This window comes from Ascaphus truei, unplaced genomic scaffold, assembly GCF_040206685.1.
Source record: "Ascaphus truei isolate aAscTru1 unplaced genomic scaffold, aAscTru1.hap1 HAP1_SCAFFOLD_286, whole genome shotgun sequence".
NCBI lineage: Eukaryota > Metazoa > Chordata > Amphibia > Anura > Ascaphidae > Ascaphus > Ascaphus truei.
In genome coordinates this window covers 7316-28245 of record NW_027455816.1, presented here as the reverse complement: position 1 = coordinate 28245, position 20930 = coordinate 7316, and the positions used below count along the sequence as shown (strand labels likewise).

The following is a 20930-nucleotide window of genomic DNA, read 5'->3' as shown; positions in this document are numbered from 1 at the left end:
GATAATACATGGATTGTGTATGTGGGTGGATATTACATGGATTGTGTATGTGGGTGGATATTACATGGATTGTGTATGTGGGTGGATATTACATGGATTGTGTATGTGGGTGGATATTACCTGGGTTATGTATGTGGGTAGATATTATCTGGGTTATGTATGTGGGTGGATATTACCTGGGTTATGTATGTGGGTGGATATTACCTGGGTTATGTATGTGGGTGGATATTACCTGGGTTATGTATGTGGGTGGATATTACCTGGGTTATGTATGTGGGTGGATAATACATGGGTTATGTATGTGGGTGGATAATACATGGGTTATGTATGTGGGTGGATATTACATGGGTTATGTATGTGGGTGGATATTATCTGGGTTATGTATGTGGGTGGATATTACCTGGGTTATGTATGTGGGTGGATATTACCTGGGTTATGTATGTGGATATTACCTGGGTTATGTATGAGGGTGGATATTACCTGGGTTATGTATGTGGGTGGATATTACCTGGGTTATGTATGTGGGTGGATATTACCTGGGTTATGTATGTGGGTGGATATTACCTGGGTTATGTATGTGGGTGGATATTACATGGGTTATGTATGTGGGTGGATATTATCTGGGTTATGTATGTGGGTGGATATTACCTGGGTTATGTATGTGGGTGGATATTACCTGGGTTATGTATGTGGGTGGATATTACCTGGGTTATGTATGTGGGTGGATATTACCTGGGTTATGTATGTGGGTGGATATTACCTGGGTTATGTGGGTAGATATTACCTGGGTTATGTATGTGGGTGGATATTACCTGGGTTATGTATGTGGGTGGATATTACCTGGGTTATGTATGTGGGTGGATATTACCTGGGTTATGTATGTGGGTGGATATTACATGGGTTATGTGGGTGGATATTACCTGGGTTATGTATGTGGGTGGATATTATCTGGGTTATGTATGTGGGTGGATATTACCTGGGTTATGTATGTGGGTGGATATTACCTGGGTTGTGTATGTGGGTGGATATTACATGGATTGTGTATGTGGGTGGATATTACATGGATTGTGTATGTGGGTGGATATTACCTGGGTTATGTATGTGGGTGGATATTATCTGGGTTATGTATGTGGGTGGATATTACCTGGGTTATGTATGTGGGTGGATATTACCTGGGTTATGTATGTGGGTGGATATTACCTGGGTTATGTATGTGGGTGGATATTACATGGGTTATGTATGTGGGTGGATATTACATGGGTTATGTATGTGGGTGGATATTATCTGGGTTATGTATGTGGGTGGATATTACCTGGGTTATGTATGTGGGTGGATATTACCTGGGTTATGTATGTGGGTGGATATTACATGGGTTATGTGGGTGGATATTACCTGGGTTATGTATGTGGGTGGATATTACCTGGGTTATGTATGTGGGTGGATATTATCTGGGTTATGTATGTGGGTGGATATTACCTGGGTTATGTATGTGGGTGGATATTACCTGGGTTATGTATGTGGGTGGATATTACATGGATTGTGTATGTGGGTGGATATTACATGGATTGTGTATGTGGGTGGATATTACATGGATTGTGTATGTGGGTGGATATTACATGGATTGTGTATGTGGGTGGATATTACCTGGGTTGTGTATGTGGGTAGATATTATCTGGGTTATGTATGTGGGTGGATATTACCTGGGTTATGTATGTGGGTGGATATTACCTGGGTTATGTATGTGGGTGGATATTACCTGGGTTATGTATGTGGGTAGATATTATCTGGGTTATGTATGTGGGTGGATATTACCTGGGTTATGTGGGTGGATATTACCTGGGTTATGTATGTGGGTGGATATTACCTGGGTTATGTATGTGGGTGGATATTACCTGGGTTATGTGGGTGGATATTACCTGGGTTATGTATGTGGGTGGATATTACATGGGTTATGTGGGTGGATATTACCTGGGTTATGTATGTGGGTGGCTATTACATGGATTGTGTATGTGGGTGGATATTACCTGGGTTATGTATGTGGGTGGATATTACCTGGGTTATGTATGTGGGTGGATATTACCTGGGTTATGTATGTGGGTGGATATTACATGGGTTATGTATGTGGGTGGATATTACATGGGTTATGTATGTGGGTGGATATTATCTGGGTTATGTATGTGGGTGGATATTACCTGGGTTATGTATGTGGGTGGATATTACATGGATTGTGTATGTGGGTGGATATTACATGGATTGTGTATGTGGGTGGATATTACATGGATTGTGTATGTGGGTGGATATTACATGGATTGTGTATGTGGGTGGATATTACATGGATTGTGTATGTGGGTGGATATTACATGGATTGTGTATGTGGGTGGATATTACCTGGGTTATGTATGTGGGTGGATATTACATGGATTGTGTATGTGGGTGGATATTACCTGGGTTATGTATGTGGGTAGATATTATCTGGGTTATGTATGTGGGTGGATATTACCTGGGTTATGTGGGTGGATATTACCTGGGTTATGTATGTGGGTGGATATTACCTGGGTTATGTATGTGGGTGGATATTACCTGGGTTATGTATGTGGGTGGATATTACATGGGTTATGTATGTGGGTGGATATTACATGGGTTATGTGGGTGGATATTACCTGGGTTATGTATGTGGGTGGCTATTACATGGATTGTGTATGTGGGTGGATATTACCTGGGTTATGTATGTGGGTGGCTATTACATGGATTGTGTATGTGGGTGGATATTGCTTATGTGGTGGACGTGAGATGTCTCTGTGCATTTGCACCTTGTGTTTTCTTTGTAGTTTAGGCTACTCACAGCCATTCTTCCCTGTTCACAGATGTGGCACCGTCTCAGAGGTGGAGCCGGGTCTGGTCACCACATTCTGTTGTGAAGGGATGGAGGGTCGGTACGTGAGTGTGGTCATTCCCGGCCGTGATGAATTACTGAATCTGTGTGAGGTGGAGGTTTATACTGAGGGAAAGAAAAAGGCTTGCTGGTAGCATGAAGCTCCCCATATCAGCCCTTCAGCCCGCTGATGGCCTCACACTGAAGATACATTGACCAGCAGGAAGCAGCTTGTGAGGATAAACCTTTCAGTGAAATGATTAGGCACTTGCTAAATGTATCTTTGCAGCAAATTCTCAGCAATTGTTCATTTTTTTAATGCAGCGAAATATAACCCTGCTGAAGGCACCTTGCTAACTCAAACATTGCATCATGTAATAAACATTCTTCTTAACATTAATCAAGCTTCTTGCATTCTTTCTGTGACCCCAAAAATCCCTTTCCTTTCCTTTGGCAGAGCACTCAACTGGTACCTGATGCTATAGCTGGTGTCTTGACTGAGTTTACCAAAGTACAGCACAAAGAATAGTCAGGAACACAGAAGTGCGGCAGAACAACAAGTGTGACTTACCAGTCAATAGCGGGTTACATCAGTATGCAGACAAGAACCACATTAACAGATATATTTAGCAAACTTTCTACAGCACTTTAAATCATTACATGTACTTTATAATTGCAGGAGGTTAAAGCTGCAGTTCAGTCAATATCCTGCATGTGTGTTTTTTTTTTAATAAATCAGTTCTGTAGTAAGAAAAAATACTTTTAGCATTTTCTGTTTTTAAAAAAACAACTTTGAAAGACCAATTTTCTTGTATTCTATTTTAACAGCCATTTGCTAAGGCACTGCCCCTTCATGTCCTGTCACAAGCCCTGGCACACCCCTTTGTCAGCCCTGCCCTCCCTCTAGCATGTCAGTGCAGGAATGCTCATGAATATTCATGAGCTTCCACTGACAGACAAGCAGAATATAAACAGATCCCTTCACTAATTATGTCACCAAATTTCGACCTACAGTATCAATACATGGAGAACGAATTGACCTGCAGCTATACAGTTCTTTAGGTAATTAGAGATTGCCCACATAAAACTATTGAAGTAAAAAAATAAATAAATAAAAAAAAGACTGAACTGCAGCTTTCAGACAACAGTCAATGGTGAAACCCTAAATAACCCCAATATAGTCCAATTTCAGAAAGGTGGAATTAGGGAGAAGGCTGGTAACTGCAGTATAGGCCAGTGAGTCCAACCTCTGCAGTGGTGAAATGAATGGAAAAGCTGCTGAAAGAAGAAGGACTTGTTGCATATCTAAAGATCCCAGGCAGCCAAGATCATGGCTAAATGTGATTGCATATTGTAATTGGGTGACTATGGCCAGGGTGAAACAGTAGATATAGTTACCTAGATTTTAGTAAGGCCTCTGACAGTTCCACGTAGGAGACTGATAAACAAGTTGTCTTACTCAGTATTGGATTCTTAGGTTGTAGAATGGATGAGACATTGGTTAAAGTACAGACAAAGAGTTGTGGTAATGCGAGTACATTCAGAGGAGCCGGAAGGGGACCAGTGGTCATAAGGCAGCGCAGGGAGTGGGAAGAAGCACACACCAGAAACATCTCCACTCCCTTATGCACTGGGGGGGGGGGAGGGTTGGGGGAGAGAGGGAGAGCAGGCAGCTTGGGGGGAGAGGTGCTGAGGGCAACTGGTGAAGCCGCCTCGGGCCACCAGTTACACACCAATGCTCTAAGGCAGGCCTGTGTGTGTGACACGGTGTGTGTGTGTGTGTGTGTGAGTGTGTGTGAGTGTGTGTGTATATCAGGCCTGCCCAACTCGTAAAGTGAGAAGGGCCGAACTGCTCCAAGGAAAAAAAATTTGGGCCGCACAGGTTAAATCATCATCATCATCATCATCATCATCTCTCCTCCAGCACCTCTCATCATCATCCTCATATCTCCCCCAGAACCCCTCACTATCAACCTTTACGATACTCCCCATCTATCTCTCATACCCCCATCTCTCCCTCACCCACACAATACCCCCCTCCACATCAAACACACAATACCCCCTCCACATCCCCCAGCCCATCCCATGTCAGCATCCCCCACATGTCTCTCTTCCCTCAATATAACACCCTCTCCCCCTCCCCTAAATCACACCCCTCCTCTCAATATGACTCTCCCCCCCTCCCCTCAATATGACACTCTCTCTCCCCTCAATATGACACTCTCTCCCCCTCCCCTCATTATGACACTCTCTCCCCCTCCCCTCAATATGACACTCTCTCCCCCTCTCCTCAATATGACACTCTCTCCCCCTCTCAATATGACACTCTCTCCCCCTCTCCTCAATATGACACTCTCCCCTCCCCTCAATATGACACACTCTCCCCCTCCCCTCAATATGACACTCTCCCCCTCCCCTCAATATGACACTCTCCTCCTCCCCTCAATATGACACATTCTCCCCCTCCCCTCAATATGACACTCTCCCCCTCCCCTCAATATGACACACTCTCCCCCTCCCCTCAATATGACACACTCTCCCCCCCTGCACCTCACATCACTTCCCCCCCTGCACCTCACATGCCAGCAGCCCACCCCTCACCTCTGCACCAGCCCATTTTTCACACCCACCCCCCCAGCCCGTTTTTCACACCCACCCCCCCCCAGCCCGTCTTTCACACCCACCCCCCCCAGCTCGTTTTACACACACACAAAAAAAAAATACGGCATCCTCCTCATGCTGCTGCTGCCCCCGCGCACCGCAAAACCCGGGGGCGGGGAGGGGTGGAGGAGGGGGGGGGGGGGGGGAGTAGTGGTGGAGGGGGGGGGGGATGAATCGCCGCCATTTTTTTAAACTTTTTTATTTATTTAATTAACTGGCGCCCGGCCGGAGTCATCGCGGGCCGCACAGAGAGGCCATGTGGGCTGCATGCGGCCCGCGGGCCGTATGTTGTGAAGGCCTGCTCTAAGGGGTTTTATTTAGAGTAGCTAGTTGTCAGTAACATTTACAGACGAGACTAAAATATGAGATGGCTGAAGTCTTGAAATGACTTATACTGAAAGTGGTGGTGAGAGTTTCAGGTAGGTTGTTCCAGTTGTGGGGTGCACGGTAAGAGGAGGAGCGGCCGGATACTTTATTAAACCTTGGGACTGTGATCTCTGTGGTAGGGGTGTATAAAGGGCTCCCATTGTCGTGAACTCTTTTGTGTGCCCTATTTGAGAGGTAGGAGGGTACCAGTCAGGATACGTAATGGTATGATACCACTGCTGGTGTATATGGTTTTTGCAGGGTTATGCGGTGTTGCCCTACTTTGTGTTACCAGACGTAGTTACCGGTGCAATTAATATTATCTGTCTTCTCGGGTCTCTAACCTGACTGAGGAAGGCAAAACTCCACAGCACCAGGTTTAGAAACAGATCCCCTCCATCGTATTTCCTATAACGTTACAGTTGGTGCATGTGGAAGCAGTTCCTGCAGGCGCAGTTCCTGCAGGCGCAGTTCCTGCAGGCGCAGCTCACACAGACCAGTGACTGCCGGCCACTCCTATTTACAGGGTCAAAGTAACACTGAGGGGCCAGTGTCCAGGGGAGTTACCAGTCAGTCCCTACTGAGTAGGTAAAAGGATACTAGAACAGGCCACTTCTGGAACATGCCGCAGAAAACACCAGTGTATATATAATAACTCTTGTAATAAAAAGGTCACACAAAGCAGGGTCATGGAAATCCCTTTATTGTAAAGAGTCTGCAAACGGAAGAACTCACACCTCTAATTCCTGCAGCAAAAGGGAAGTTAGGAAGTTAGGCCGCCTGCGTCTGCTCCTGTCGGCTCTGCCTCACGAGAAGACGACGCTCCCGTTCATATTGCTTCATCCGTTGTACATAACTGCAGAGAAAGGGAAGATGGGGACATTCAGAAAAAAAAGGGAGACAAAGGGTATTAAAACGCATACGCAGCGAATGCTCAATTTGTATGAACACAGTCACGCATATTACTGACCTGACACAGACACACACATAGACACACACACAGACACACACAGAGACACACAGAGACACACAGAGACACACAGAGACACACACAGACACACAGACACACAGACACACAGACACACAGACACACAGACACACAGACACACAGACACACAGACACACACAGACACACACAGACACACACAGACACACACAGACACACACAGACACACACAGACACACACAGACACACACAGACACACAGACACACACAGACACACACAGACACACAGACACAGACACACACAATTAAAATGTCCTAACCTAATAGTATCTCCAGTAGTATATATGTCCCCTCAAACAAGTTAGGGAGAGATGCCTGTGCTGAAAATGGAACATACCTGAGGTACGCTGGGAGATATTCTAATGTCTATACAAAAGTATATTTAAATGCATCACACACCCTAAAATATATCCGTAAGACCAATCAGTCTAAATACCCTTGCGATGAAGGGGTTACCAGTGTAAGACCCAATGGGATTAGAACCCACAACACTGCCATCTAGGGCAGCAGCTCTAGCACTGAACTAACCCAGACACTGGGCAATGCTACAGTCACAGCATACATGAGCTCTACTATGCACACCTCTCGCCCCCCCCCCCCCCCCTGCCCCCCCAGCTTCATTTAAAGCAGAAAAACACGAGATATATATCTATATGTTATGGCGGGTAAAAAAAGAAGTGACAAAACCCTCAACCGTAAAGCATACAGCAAATGGGAATTTTACTGTGTGCTCATTCACATGTCTTAGACAGATCTGCAACCCCGCCTTTCCCCATTATCAGGAAAGAAATCCCATACGTTTGCACTCAACTCAATTATAACTCTGAGTGGATAGAAATAATTTTCAAGCCATATGGGTTACCAGAAGGTTAAAACACAAAACAAAAAATTATTTAATAATACATAAATTTACTCTTCTAATTGAAATCTATTTATAATTTTAGCTTATATATAAAAATTATCTTAAAACAATTCTCTAAAGAAAGCAGCGACGGAGCAAGTCAGCAAACCCTGGTGTGGGTGTATTAGTATAGGACAAATGTCTGTAATCAGTATACTATCACGACGGTCCTATTTGTTGTTAAAAGTGCATAAATACAGAACTAATCAGTATAAGTCTGTATATAGTACAAATAGCAGTGTGAAGATAGGCTTGAGTATGCCTAGCTATATTCACTTCATACACCAAAACTGGCTTACGTAAGCCCAAGACCGTCTCTAATGCGTCACTACACAGAATGCATCTATATTCCCATAAAGTATATACTCCTCAAATATGGGATATAGTACTCCTTAAGTGTGCATCGTGTCTATAGTGCGCTAAATATCACCCTTCTTCTTGATGTAACCAGTCAGCTACAGGGTTATTGCCTCCCGCTCCGTCTTCAAGCTCCCAAACAAAAACCGGCTGACGTCATTACTCTGCGCGTCGCCTATGTATTAGGTACATAGAGTGAGAGGTAGGTTATGTATGAGTGTAGGAATGACAGCTAGCTGTAAGACCGCCCAAAAGGGTCAATACGGTCTTTCTAGTTGTTAAATATATTTAAGCTGACTGTTCGGCTATATAATTAACAGCCACCTAATCAGTCAATTAGACTGCGGGAGACCAACCAATAGGGACTCCCTATTACTAGTAGAACGCCCCTAATCCCGCCCCCAGGAGGTGTATAAATACATACATCAGAGGAGTATTAGAACACTCCTCCCCCCTTGAAGAAGCGCCAAGAGGCGTGAAACGATCGTCGGGTGTCAGGCGACGCGCAGACTAATGACGTCAGCCGGTTTTTACTGGCTCTGCATCTTAACCCAGGCTGTGCTGAAAAGCTGTGCAATGCAGCAAGCTTATAGGGGTCCATGTCAAAATGGATTTGAAGCAAAAGGTAACACTGTGTGCTCATTTGCATGTCATTTCCCAGAATCCCTCGCTGCAGTGGAAGCACTGTATGCTGGGTGATAATGGTGAATGGCAGGGTTGCAGAACTAAGACATGTGAATGAGCACACAGTAATATTTCCATTTGAGATACTGTATATAGATTTGTTTTATTTTTATAGATCAGTTTTGTAGTATTAGCCTTTTTTAATTAACCTCTTAATGCCATTTTTACCAATTTAAAGCATCCTTTGATTTCTATAGCAGGTTTTCGCTAAGCAGTGCAAGATCTTTGGCAAGACATTATCAAACTGGAAACTGTCGCAATGTTCCCACGAGTTACAGCTGTAAACTGTAACATTAATGTTACCTTAGTAATATAAGGATACATTGCTGCTGCTGCTGAGTTAGGCCGCGCTTATAGCTCCGGCAAAGTCGCGTCAAAACCAATGTATTGACGCCGTCGCGTGCGCTTATAGTAGGGCTTGGTCGCGATCGCTGCAAGTCACTTCAATTTGATTTTTCCAGCGACCGCAGTGTGACGTCAGCGTTGCCGGCACTGTAAGTGTGGCCTTACACTGATTGGAGAATTGATTTAAACTAAAAGGCCGCCATTACGTTAGGCACACGATCAATTGTTACAGAATTATAACAGGAGCAACAAACGATGAATAAGAATGTAGGATAATACATTGTCACATGCTTTACATATATGGAAAAAGAACGGGACAAGAAGTAGTATCGTTGCTGGAAAGCAGATCATTACACTTTCTGGGTGCCAGTTCCTTGTGCATAAAAATGAGCACACCGGAGGAGAAGGGCGCTTCATACATTAGGCCGGCTAGGCACAGTGCCCGGGCCTACCAACCTTTTAGGGCCTACCAACCTTTTAGGGCCTACCAACCTTTTAGGGCCTACCAACCTTTTAGGGCCTACCAACCTTTTAGGGCCTACAAAATTTTACTTGAAAAAATACCTAAACAAAAAAAATCACAAAATAAGAGAAAACAGCGAATTTTTATTTAAAATGCCTTTGAGGTATCGATACCTTTAAATATCGAAACAAAAGTATCGATGCCAAATATCGCTAGTATGGAAAGAAACAAGCAAACGATGAAATTAGCATAACAATGAGTAAAAGTATCGGGCACACAGGCCTCTAGAAATAAAAGTGCCTAGGTCTTAAAACGGCCCTGCACCCGAGCGATAATTAGCGCACACACTGCGACGCTGAAGGTGGACCAGGCCGCCAATAAAAGGTACTATGCCCGGCTGGTTATATCTGAGCCCTGTTACAGGTTTTAGAGTGTCAGCTCTTCAACCTGCGTATTGTACCTGCAATGAATGCATTGTATGACATTAACGTATGTGTGTGTTTTACCTTTCCAGGAGCGCTAACCAGGGGGGATTCTCGGGCTGTGAGTTTCAGGGGGGATTCTCTGGCTGTGAGTTTCAGGGGGATTCTCAGGCTGTGAGTTTCAGGGGGGATTCTCGGGCTGTGAGTTTCAGGGGGGATTCTCGGGCTGTGAGTTTCAGGGGGGATTCTCGGGCTGTGAGTTTCAGGGGGGATTCTCGGGCTGTGAGTTTCAGGGGGGATTCTCGGGCTGTGAGTTTCAGGGGGGATTCTCGGGCTGTGAGTTTCAGGGGGGATTCTCGGGCTGTGAGTTTCAGGGGGGATTCTCGGGCTGTGAGTTTCAGGGGGGATTCTCAGGCTGTGAGTTTCAGGGGGGATTCTCAGAGGGGATTCTCGGGCTGTGAGTTTCAGGGGGGATTCTCGGGCTGTGAGTTTCAGGGGGGATTCTCGGGCTGTGAGTTTCAGGGGGGATTCTCGGGCTGTGAGTTTCAGGGGGGATTCTCGGGCTGTGAGTTTCAGGGGGGATTCTCAGGCTGTGAGTTTCAGGGGGGATTCTCAGGCTGTGAGTTTCAGGGGGGATTCTCAGAGGGGATTCTCGGGCTGTGAGTTTCAGGGGGGATTCTCAGAGGGGATTCTCGGGCTGTGAGTTTCAGGGGGGATTCTCGGGCTGTGAGTTTCAGGGGGGATTCTCGGGCTGTGAGTTTCAGGGGGGATTCTCGGGCTGTGAGTTTCAGGGGGGATTCTCAGGCTGTGAGTTTCAGGGGGGATTCTCAGGCTGTGAGTTTCAGGGGGGATTCTCAGAGGGGATTCTCGGGCTGTGAGTTTCAGGGGGGATTCTCGGGCTGTGAGTTTCAGGGGAGATTCTCAGAGGGGATTCTCGGGCTGTGAGTTTCAGGGGGGATTCTCGGGCTGTGAGTTTCAGGGGGGATTCTCGGGCTGTGAGTTTCAGGGGGGATTCTCAGAGGGGATTCTCGGGCTGTGAGTTTCAGGGGGGATTCTCGGGCTGTGAGTTTCAGGGGAGATTCTCAGAGGGGATTCTCGGGCTGTGAGTTTCAGGGGGGATTCTCGGGCTGTGAGTTTCAGGGGGGATTCTCGGGCTGTGAGTTTCAGGGGGGATTCTCAGGCTGTGAGTTTCAGGGGGGATTCTCAGGCTGTGAGTTTCAGGGGGGATTCTCAGGCTGTGAGTTTCAGGGGGGATTCTCAGGTTGTGAGTTTCAGGGGGGATTCTCGGGCTGTGAGTTCAAGGGGGGATTCTCAGGCTGTGAGTTTCAGGGGGGATTCTCGGGCTGGGAGTTTCAGGGGGGATTCTCAGGCTGTGAGTTTCAGGGGGGATTCTCAGGCTGTGAGTTTCAGGGGGGATTCTCAGGCTGTGAGTTTCAGGGGGGATTCTCGGGCTGTGAGTTCAAGGGGGGATTCTCAGGCTGTGAGTTTCAGGGGGGATTCTCGGGCTGTGAGTTCAAGGGGGGATTCTCAGGCTGTGAGTCTCAGGGGGGATTCTCAGGCTGTGAGTTTCATGGGGGATTCTCGGGCTGTGAGTTTCAGGGGGGATTCTCGGGCTGTGAGTTTCAGGGGGGATTCTCGGGCTGTGAGTTTCAGGGGGGATTCTCGGGCTGTGAGTTTCAGGGGGGATTCTCGGGCTGTGAGTTTCAGGGGGGATTCTCGGGCTGTGAGTTTCAGGGGGGATTCTCAGGCTGTGAGTTTCAGGGGAGATTCTCGGGCTGTGAGTTTCAGGGGAGATTCTCGGGCTGTGAGTTTCAGGGGGGATTCTGGGGCTGTGAGTTTCAGGGGGGATTCTCAGGCTGTGAGTCTCAGGGGGGATTCTCAGGCTGTGAGTTTCAGGGGGATTCTCAGGCTGTGAGTTTCAGGGGGGATTCTCAGGCTCTGAGTCTCAGGGGGGATTCTCAGGCTGTGAGTCTCAGGGGGGATTCTCAGGCTGTGAGTTTCAGGGGGGATTCTCGGGCTGTGAGTTTCAGGGGAGATTCTCGGGCTGTGAGTTTCAGGGGGGATTCTCGGGCTGTGAGTTTCAGGGGGGATTCTCGGGCTGTGAGTTTCAGGGGGGATTCTCAGGCTGTGAGTCTCAGGGGGGATTCTCAGGCTGTGAGTTTCAGGGGGGATTCTCAGGCTGTGAGTTTCAGGGGGGATTCTCAGGCTGTGAGTTTCAGGGGGGATTCTCAGGCTGTGAGTTTCAGGGGGGATTCTCAGGCTGTGAGTTTCAGGGGAGATTCTCGGGCTGTGAGTTTCAGGGGGGATTCTCAGGCTGTGAGTTTCAGGGGGATTCTCAGGCTGTGAGTTTCAGGGGGGATTCTCAGGCTGTGAGTTTCAGGGGAGATTCTCGGGCTGTGAGTTTCAGGGGGGATTCTCAGGCTGTGAGTTTCAGGGGGGATTCTCAGGCTGTGAGTTTCAGGGGGGATTCTCAGGCTGAGAGTCTCAGGGGGGATTCTCGGGCTGTGAGTTTCAGGGGGGACTTTGCGGTGAAAGTGCTGTCGGATTGTGTCTAGGTAGAAGGGGCCCAGAGTTACTGGTTACCCCAAAAATGAATCCGGGAATCAGGACATATTCCCGGGGACATACAGACATCACTCCGGTCAAGATCCTCCCTTGAAAACAGTTACGCGACTCACCGCCAGGTTTCTCTGCTTCAGCACAGACCAGAAAGGCAAATGAGGGCATAGGGATTTGTTTATCACGGGTACAGTCAGGGTTCCCTAAGTTAGTGAGTGTTCCCCAGTATATGCCCAGGTACCCCAGAATTAGTGTAGAGGTTCTGGGGGGTTTCTCCAACTGTATATTAAGTTGCGAGGGGTTTTATGAAACCCAAGTCCTAGTTTCCATAAAGGAAGGAGATACAGCGGTGGGAGTTTTGGCAGCTCCGGCAGAGATACAGCCCTGGGAGTTTTGGCAGCTCCGGCAGAGATACAGCCCTGGGAGTTTTGGCAGCTCCGGCAGAGATACAGCCCTGGGAGTTTTGGCAGCTCCGGCAGAGATACAGCCCTGGGAGTTTTGGCAGCTCCGGCAGAGATACAGCCCTGGGAGTTTTGGCAGCTCCGGCAGAGATACAGCCCTGGGAGTTTTGGCAGCTCCGGCAGAGATACAGCCCTGGGAGTTTTGGCAGCTCCGGCAGAGATACAGCCCTGGGAGTTTTGGCAGCTCCGGCAGAGATACAGCCCTGGGAGTTTTGGCAGCTCCGGCAGAGATGCAGCCCTGGGAGTTTTGGCAGCTCCGGCAGAGATGCAGCCCTGGGAGTTTTGGCAGCTCCGGCAGAGATGCAGCGGTGGGAGTTTTGGCAGCTCCGGCAGAGATACAGCCCTGGGAGTTTTGGCAGCTCCGGCAGAGATACAGCCCTGGAAGTTTTGGCAGCTCCGGCAGAGATACAGCCCTGGAAGTTTTGGCAGCTCCGGCAGAGATACAGCCCTGGGAGTTTTGGCAGCTCCGGCAGAGATGCAGCCCTGGGAGTTTTGGCATCTCCGGCAGAGATGCAACCCTGGGAGTTTTGGCAGCTCCGGCAGAGATACAGCCCTGGGAGTTTTGGCAGCTCCGGCAGAGATACAGCCCTGGGAGTTTTGGCAGCTCCGGCAGAGATGCAGCCCTGGGAGTTTTGGCAGCTCCGGCAGAGATGCAGCCCTGGGAGTTTTGGCAGCTCCGGCAGAGATACAGCCCTGGGAGTTTTGGCAGCTCCGGCAGAGATACAGCCCTGGGAGTTTTGGCAGCTCCGGCAGAGATACAGCCCTGGGAGTTTTGGCAGCTCCGGCAGAGATACAGCCCTGGGAGTTTTGGCGGCTCCGGCAGAGATGCAGCCCTGGGAGTTTTGGCAGCTCCGGCAGAGATGCAGCCCTGGGAGTTTTGGCAGCTCCGGCAGAGATGCAGCCCTGGGAGTTTTGGCAGCTCCGGCAGAGATGCAGCCCTGGGAGTTTTGGCAGCTCCGGCAGAGATGCAGCCCTGGGAGTTTTGGCAGCTCCGGCAGAGATACAGCCCTGGGAGTTTTGGCAGCTCCGGCAGAGATACAGCCCTGGGAGTTTTGGCAGCTCCGGCAGAGATACAGCCCTGGGAGTTTTGGCAGCTCCGGCAGAGATACAGCCCTGGGAGTTTTGGCAGCTCCGGCAGAGATACAGCCCTGGGAGTTTTGGCAGCTCCGGCAGAGATACAGCCCTGGGAGTTTTGGCAGCTCCGGCAGAGATACAGCCCTGGGAGTTTTGGCAGCTCCGGCAGAGATACAGCCCTGGGAGTTTTGGCAGCTCCGGCAAAGATACAGCCCTGGGAGTTTTGGCAGCTCCGGCAGAGATACAGCCCTGGGAGTTTTGGCAGCTCCGGCAGAGATACAGCCCTGAGAGTTTTGGCAGCTCCGGCAGAGATGCAGCCCTGGGAGTTTTGGCAGCTCCGGCAGAGATACAGCCCTGGGAGTTTTGGCAGCTCCGGCAGAGATACAGCCCTGGGAGTTTTGGCAGCTCCGGCAGAGATACAGCCCTGGGAGTTTTGGCAGCTCCGGCAGAGATACAGCCCTGGGAGTTTTGGCAGCTCCGGCAGAGATACAGCCCTGGGAGTTTTGGCAGCTCCGGCAGAGATACAGCCCTGGGAGTTTTGGCAGCTCCGGCAGAGATACAGCCCTGGGAGTTTTGGCAGCTCCGGCAGAGATACAGCGGTGGCGTCTGGTAACTCATGCTGAATTGAGTTCCAGGACTTTTGCAGGTGACTCCCGGTAACCTAAAGACTTTGTTTTCTGTGCTATTTCAACTAGGAAAGGTTAGTTTGTAGCCCAGACCCCCAGTAAGTGTGTTTTCTCCTGTATATTGTAATCCACTGTGTGTACGTCTGTTTCAAAGTAATACATCGCAATTTGTTTTACTTCTTGGTTTTCCTCAGTGATATGATCCCGGTATAAAAGGTGTAAATACCTGGTCTCCCGTGACAGGCACACACAGACACACAGACAGACACAAGAGGGGGTGGCTAGCCCGGTAATGAAGGGGTTACCCCCCAGCTGGCCACCCCTACCATCGTGTGGGAGGCGAGGGGTTAACTATAAAAATGGTTAAATGTATTTATATTCCCCTGCCTCAGTACAATGTGTATTCCCCTTTGGTTGTAATGTATTTTTCTAGTTACATGTGTTTTTACTTTTACCATGGTTGCACCAAGCACACATGGGATCAGGTCGGGAGGGAAAGGGTTAACGGTATTTGAATGTTTATGGCCCTTTGTTCCCCTTCCCGCCTTTTCACCCACCATTTGCCGGCAGTGCCCATAGGTCGCCTTTGGAGATCCATAGAAGTTAATGGAGATTGTGAGGTTTTTGACCCTATACCTAGGAAGACCAGCAGATGGCGCCCGAGAGGATGAGCAGAGCTTCCCCATTGACATGAATGGCGTAACGCATTTCAGTGGGAAATAGCTTGAGTCCGCTTTCCAAGAACGAGGTGATACATTATAACCGTGTTGGCTGCCTGCCAAACCGCAGTATCCGAGTACCGCTACTATTTCAATGAACAGAGCCTTGATCGCTAAATTGCCGTGGGAACTCGGTCGTGGTCAAGTTCAAAACCAATTAAAGTTTGTAGCTCCGGTTCTGGGGCAGATAGCAATAAAATTATTTTTGCCCCTAGCTCGTGGGGACCCCCTAACTCGACCCCAACAGGGTCCGACGGGCAATGGCCGCGAGAAAGGGTCGCAATGTTTTAAAATGGCCAAGTGTAAAATTTTCAGAACCTGATGTTCTTATATCCGGTTCTGTGAGAGCTGGAGAGCTGGAATTTGGCCACCGGGTAGTCATGTTTCCGGCATGATTGCATGGCAATTTCCAGCCCTCTCAGACTAACCGAACGGAGAGTATTTCATTTGTAAAGTTACAGTCACCACCATTGGCCGCCATGAGGGAAATAGCCGCTAGGTTTCAAGAACACTAAGTGTAAAATTGTGTAAACCTGAAACCATTATCTCCGGTTCGGTGAGGGCCAGAGGACTGGGATTCGGACACCAGGTCGTCACCCCTCTGGCATGGCTGCATGGCCATTCCCAGCCCTCTCAGGCTAACCGAACGGAGAATGGTTAAACTGTTTAAAGTCTGGTTGCTGCCATTGACTCCAATGACAGAGTGAAATGCACTGATTTCCCATTGACTGCAATGGAGGAGAAAACCCCATTGTTCCCTATGGGGAATTAAAGGTGAAAGTCGTAACTCCGGTTCGGTGGGTCGTACAAAGCTGAGATTTGGCCACCATGTAAAGTCACCTCCGGCATGAGGACATGGCAAATTTCAGCCGTCTCGGACCCACCGAACGGATTATATTTAGGTATAAAGATTGTGAAATATAGAATGTATATCCCTGCCCACTGAAAAGCCCGCCAAAGTTACTGGCCTGGGAGGTATGTGAATGGCCAGGGGGCGACAGTGTGTCTACAGGGAATACCCTGATCAAAGGCTCCCCCACCCCGATTAAGTATTCTAGGGCGGGGAAGAGCAGGACGTGGGTACTTGTATTAAGTGCCATAATTCACACCTAAAGTCAGAATTTCCCTGTCCAGCTCCCCAAAAGGCAGACTTTGAGACGCCAGCTTTTTAGAGTGGGGCTAAGGAAATGGTTCTCTGACTAGAGGAAGGCCAACCCCCTGTGGGCAGGTACTATCTTGCTTCCCTCGTGAGTTGGCAGAAGGTAATTGGGCCCAGGTAATTGTCATCCAATACCCGAGTCCCAATGTTAGGGATAGAGCCCAAATCCCATATAAACGATTGCAAACTCTATGCCCATTGTCTTTCGTGTCTTCATTCTTATACCTGATGCCTGATGAACTGCTAACCTGAATCCTGGTTATTTCATGGTCCCCTCCCTAAGTAAGTGTCTATATTCCGTTTGTTATTTGTGTCTATATTCCGTTTGTTATTTGTGTCTATATTCCGTTTGTTATTTGTGTCTATATTCCGTTTGTTATTTGTGTCTATATTCCGTTTGTTATTTGTGTCTATATTCCGTTTGTTATTTGTGTCTATATTCCGTTTGTTATTTGTGTCTATATTCCGTTTGTTATTTGTGTCTATATTCCGTTTGTTATTTGTGTCTATATTCCGTTTGTTATTTGTGTCTATATTCCGTTTGTTATTTGTGTCTATATTCCGTTTGCTATTTGTGTCTATATTCCGTTTGCTATTTGTGTCTATATTCCGTTTGTTATTTGTGTCTATATTCCGTTTGTTATTTGTGTCTATATTCCGTTTGCTATTTGTGTCTATATTCCGTTTGCTATTTGTGTCTATATTCCGTTTGCTATTTGTGTCTATATTCCGTTTGTTATTTGTGTCTATATTCCGTTTGTTATTTGTGTCTATATTCCGTTTGCTATTTGTGTCTATATTCCGTTTGTTATTTGTGTCTATATTCCGTTTGCTATTTGTGTCTATATTCCGTTTGCTATTTGTGTCTATATTCCGTTTGTTATTTGTGTCTATATTCCGTTTGCTATTTGTGTCTATATTCCGTTTGTTATTTGTGTCTATATTCCGTTTGCTATTTGTGTCTATATTCCGTTTGCTATTTGTGTCTATATTCCGTTTGCTATTTGTGTCTATATTCCGTTTGCTATTTGTGTCTATATTCCGTTTGCTATTTGTGTCTATATTCCGTTTGCTATTTGTGTCTATATTCCGTTTGCTATTTGTGTCTATATTCCGTTTGTTATTTGTGTCTATATTCCGTTTGTTATTTGTGTCTATATTCCGTTTGTTATTTGTGTCTATATTCCGTTTGTTATTTGTGTCTATATTCCGTTTGTTATTTGTGTCTATATTCCGTTTGTTATTTGTGTCTATATTCCGTTTGTTATTTGTGTCTATATTCCGTTTGTTATTTGTGTCTATATTCCGTTTGCTATTTGTGTCTATATTCCGTTTGCTATTTGTGTCTATATTCCGTTTGTTATTTGTGTCTATATTCCGTTTGTTATTTGTGTCTATATTCCGTTTGTTATTTGTGTCTATATTCCGTTTGTTATTTGTGTCTATATTCCGTTTGTTATTTGTGTCTATATTCCGTTTGTTATTTGTGTCTATATTCCGTTTGTTATTTGTGTCTATATTCCGTTTGTTATTTGTGTCTATATTCCGTTTGTTATTTGTGTCTATATTCCGTTTGTTATTTGTGTCTATATTCCGTTTGTTATTTGTGTCTATATTCCGTTTGTTATTTGTGTCTATATTCCGTTTGTTATTTGTGTCTATATTCCGTTTGTTATTTGTGTCTATATTCCGTTTGCTATTTGTGTCTATATTCCGTTTGTTATTTGTGTCTATATTCCGTTTGTTATTTGTGTCTATATTCCGTTTGCTATTTGTGTCTATATTCCGTTTGCTATTTGTGTCTATATTCCGTTTGTTATTTGTGTCTATATTCCGTTTGCTATTTGTGTCTATATTCCGTTTGTTATTTGTGTCTATATTCCGTTTGTTATTTGTGTCTATATTCCGTTTGCTATTTGTGTCTATATTCCGTTTGTTATTTGTGTCTATATTCCGTTTGCTATTTGTGTCTATATTCCGTTTGCTATTTGTGTCTATATTCCGTTTGCTATTTGTGTCTATATTCCGTTTGTTATTTGTGTCTATATTCCGTTTGCTATTTGTGTCTATATTCCGTTTGCTATTTGTGTCTATATTCCGTTTGTTATTTGTGTCTATATTCCGTTTGTTATTTGTGTCTATATTCCGTTTGCTATTTGTGTCTATATTCCGTTTGCTATTTGTGTCTATATTCCGTTTGTTATTTGTGTCTATATTCCGTTTGCTATTTGTGTCTATATTCCGTTTGCTATTTGTGTCTATATTCCGTTTGCTATTTGTGTCTATATTCCGTTTGTTATTTGTGTCTATATTCCGTTTGCTATTTGTGTCTATATTCCGTTTGCTATTTGTGTCTATATTCCGTTTGCTATTTGTGTCTATATTCCGTTTGTTATTTGTGTCTATATTCCGTTTGTTATTTGTGTCTATATTCCGTTTGTTATTTGTGTCTATATTCCGTTTGTTATTTGTGTCTATATTCCGTTTGTTATTTGTGTCTATATTCCGTTTGTTATTTGTGTCTATATTCCGTTTGTTATTTGTGTCTATATTCCGTTTGTTATTTGTGTCTATATTCCGTTTGCTATTTGTGTCTATATTCCGTTTGCTATTTGTGTCTATATTCCGTTTGTTATTTGTGTCTATATTCCGTTTGTTATTTGTGTCTATATTCCGTTTGTTATTTGTGTCTATATTCCGTTTGTTATTTGTGTCTATATTCCGTTTGTTATTTGTGTCTATATTCCGTTTGTTATTTGTGTCTATATTCCGTTTGCTATTTGTGTCTATATTCCGTTTGTTATTTGTGTCTATATTCCGTTTGCTATTTGTGTCTATATTCCGTTTGTTATTTGTGTCTATATTCCGTTTGTTATTTGTGTCTATATTCCGTTTGTTATTTGTGTCTATATTCCGTTTGTTATTTGTGTCTATATTCCGTTTGTTATTTGTTTAACATTGTGTGTCCACCTGGCTTTTAAGGAATAAAATCTCTTTATTATATCACATTCGTATTCAATTCAACCCAGATGATTTGGTGTATATTATAACCCTGTGGCTACCGTGACACACGGACACACGGACACACGGACACACGGACACGCGCTCTAACACAATACGTATACACACGCTAACACAATACGTATACACACGCTAACACAATACGTATACACACGCTAACAATACGTATACACACGCTAACACAATACGTATACACACGCTAACACAATACGTATACACACGCTAACAATACGTATACACACGCTAACAATACGTATACACACGCTAACAATACGTATACACACGCTAACACAATACGTATACACACGCTAACACAATACGTATACACACGCTAACACAATTCGTATACACACGCTAACACAATTCGTATACACACGCTAACACAATTCGTATACACATACACCGCAGGAACGCTCACACACTTGATAACATATGCAGACGCCCTGGCACCCTGGGTATACACACAGCGCAGGCGCTCTGGCATGCGCTCGCGGTATATACACAATGAACATGTTCACATTTGCAGTATACACATTGTATGTGCAATCGCACTCTTGGTATACACACAGCGCACCTGCTCGCAGTATACACACACACAAAGCGTACGTGCATGCACACTCTTGGTATACACTCAAAGCGTACGTGCTTGCACACTCTTGGTATACAAAGAGCACATGCGCTCAAACTCTTGGTACACACATGCTCCTGTACTCTTGGTATACACACAGCGCACGTGTTCTCGCACTCTTGGTATACACTCACGGGACACTGTATACTCACTCTTGGTGCTCACACAGGTCCCACTCGTGCTTCTCGTGCTTACACGCCAGGAAGTTGGGCCACATGTCTCTCTTACACTTCATGAACTGGATCAGGTGGTGAGCGCAGTAATCTCTCTGCTCAAGGGGAAGCTGCGCCAGACGCATCTGCTCCTGAGAGGCGACCATCACTGAGGAGTAACAGCACCCCGTTAGCTGCAGCAGCAGAGAGAGGAGTAACCGCACCCCGTAAGCAGCAGCGAGGAGTAACAGTACCCCGTTAGCAGCAGCAGCAGAGAGAGGAGTAACCGCACCCCGTAAGCAGCAGCGAGGAGTAACAGCACCCTGTTAGCAGCAGAGAGGAGTAACAGCACCCCGTTAGCAGCAGAGAGGAGTAACAGCACCCCGTTAGCAGCAGAGAGGAGTAACAGCACCCCGTTAGCAGCACAGAGGAGTAACAGCACCCCGTTAGCAGC

The 20930-nt window shown here is 46.2% G+C and overlaps 2 protein-coding genes across 2 annotated transcripts in view; one reads left to right on the top strand and one right to left on the bottom strand.

The window, feature by feature from the left end:
* The window catches only part of LOC142483000 (fucolectin-1-like), a 28205-nt gene extending 24933 nt beyond the window's left edge, over positions 1-3272 (top strand). Inside the window, exon 4 of the mRNA XM_075583105.1 lies at positions 2865-3272. Within this exon, the coding sequence (XP_075439220.1) occupies positions 2865-3027 (163 nt within the window). The 3' untranslated portion in view covers positions 3028-3272. The remainder of the gene's footprint in view (positions 1-2864) is intronic.
* A 3314-nt stretch (positions 3273-6586) lies between these two features.
* NDUFB7 (NADH:ubiquinone oxidoreductase subunit B7) lies at positions 6587-20673 on the bottom strand. The gene is made up of 2 exons (XM_075583108.1): positions 20477-20673; positions 6587-6755 (listed from the first exon to the last, which is right to left on the bottom strand). The coding sequence occupies exons 1-2, from the start codon at positions 20641-20643 to the stop codon at positions 6671-6673; spliced, it is 252 nt and encodes an 83-aa protein (XP_075439223.1). The 5' UTR covers positions 20644-20673; the 3' UTR covers positions 6587-6670.
* Positions 20674-20930: the final 257 nt, after the last annotated feature.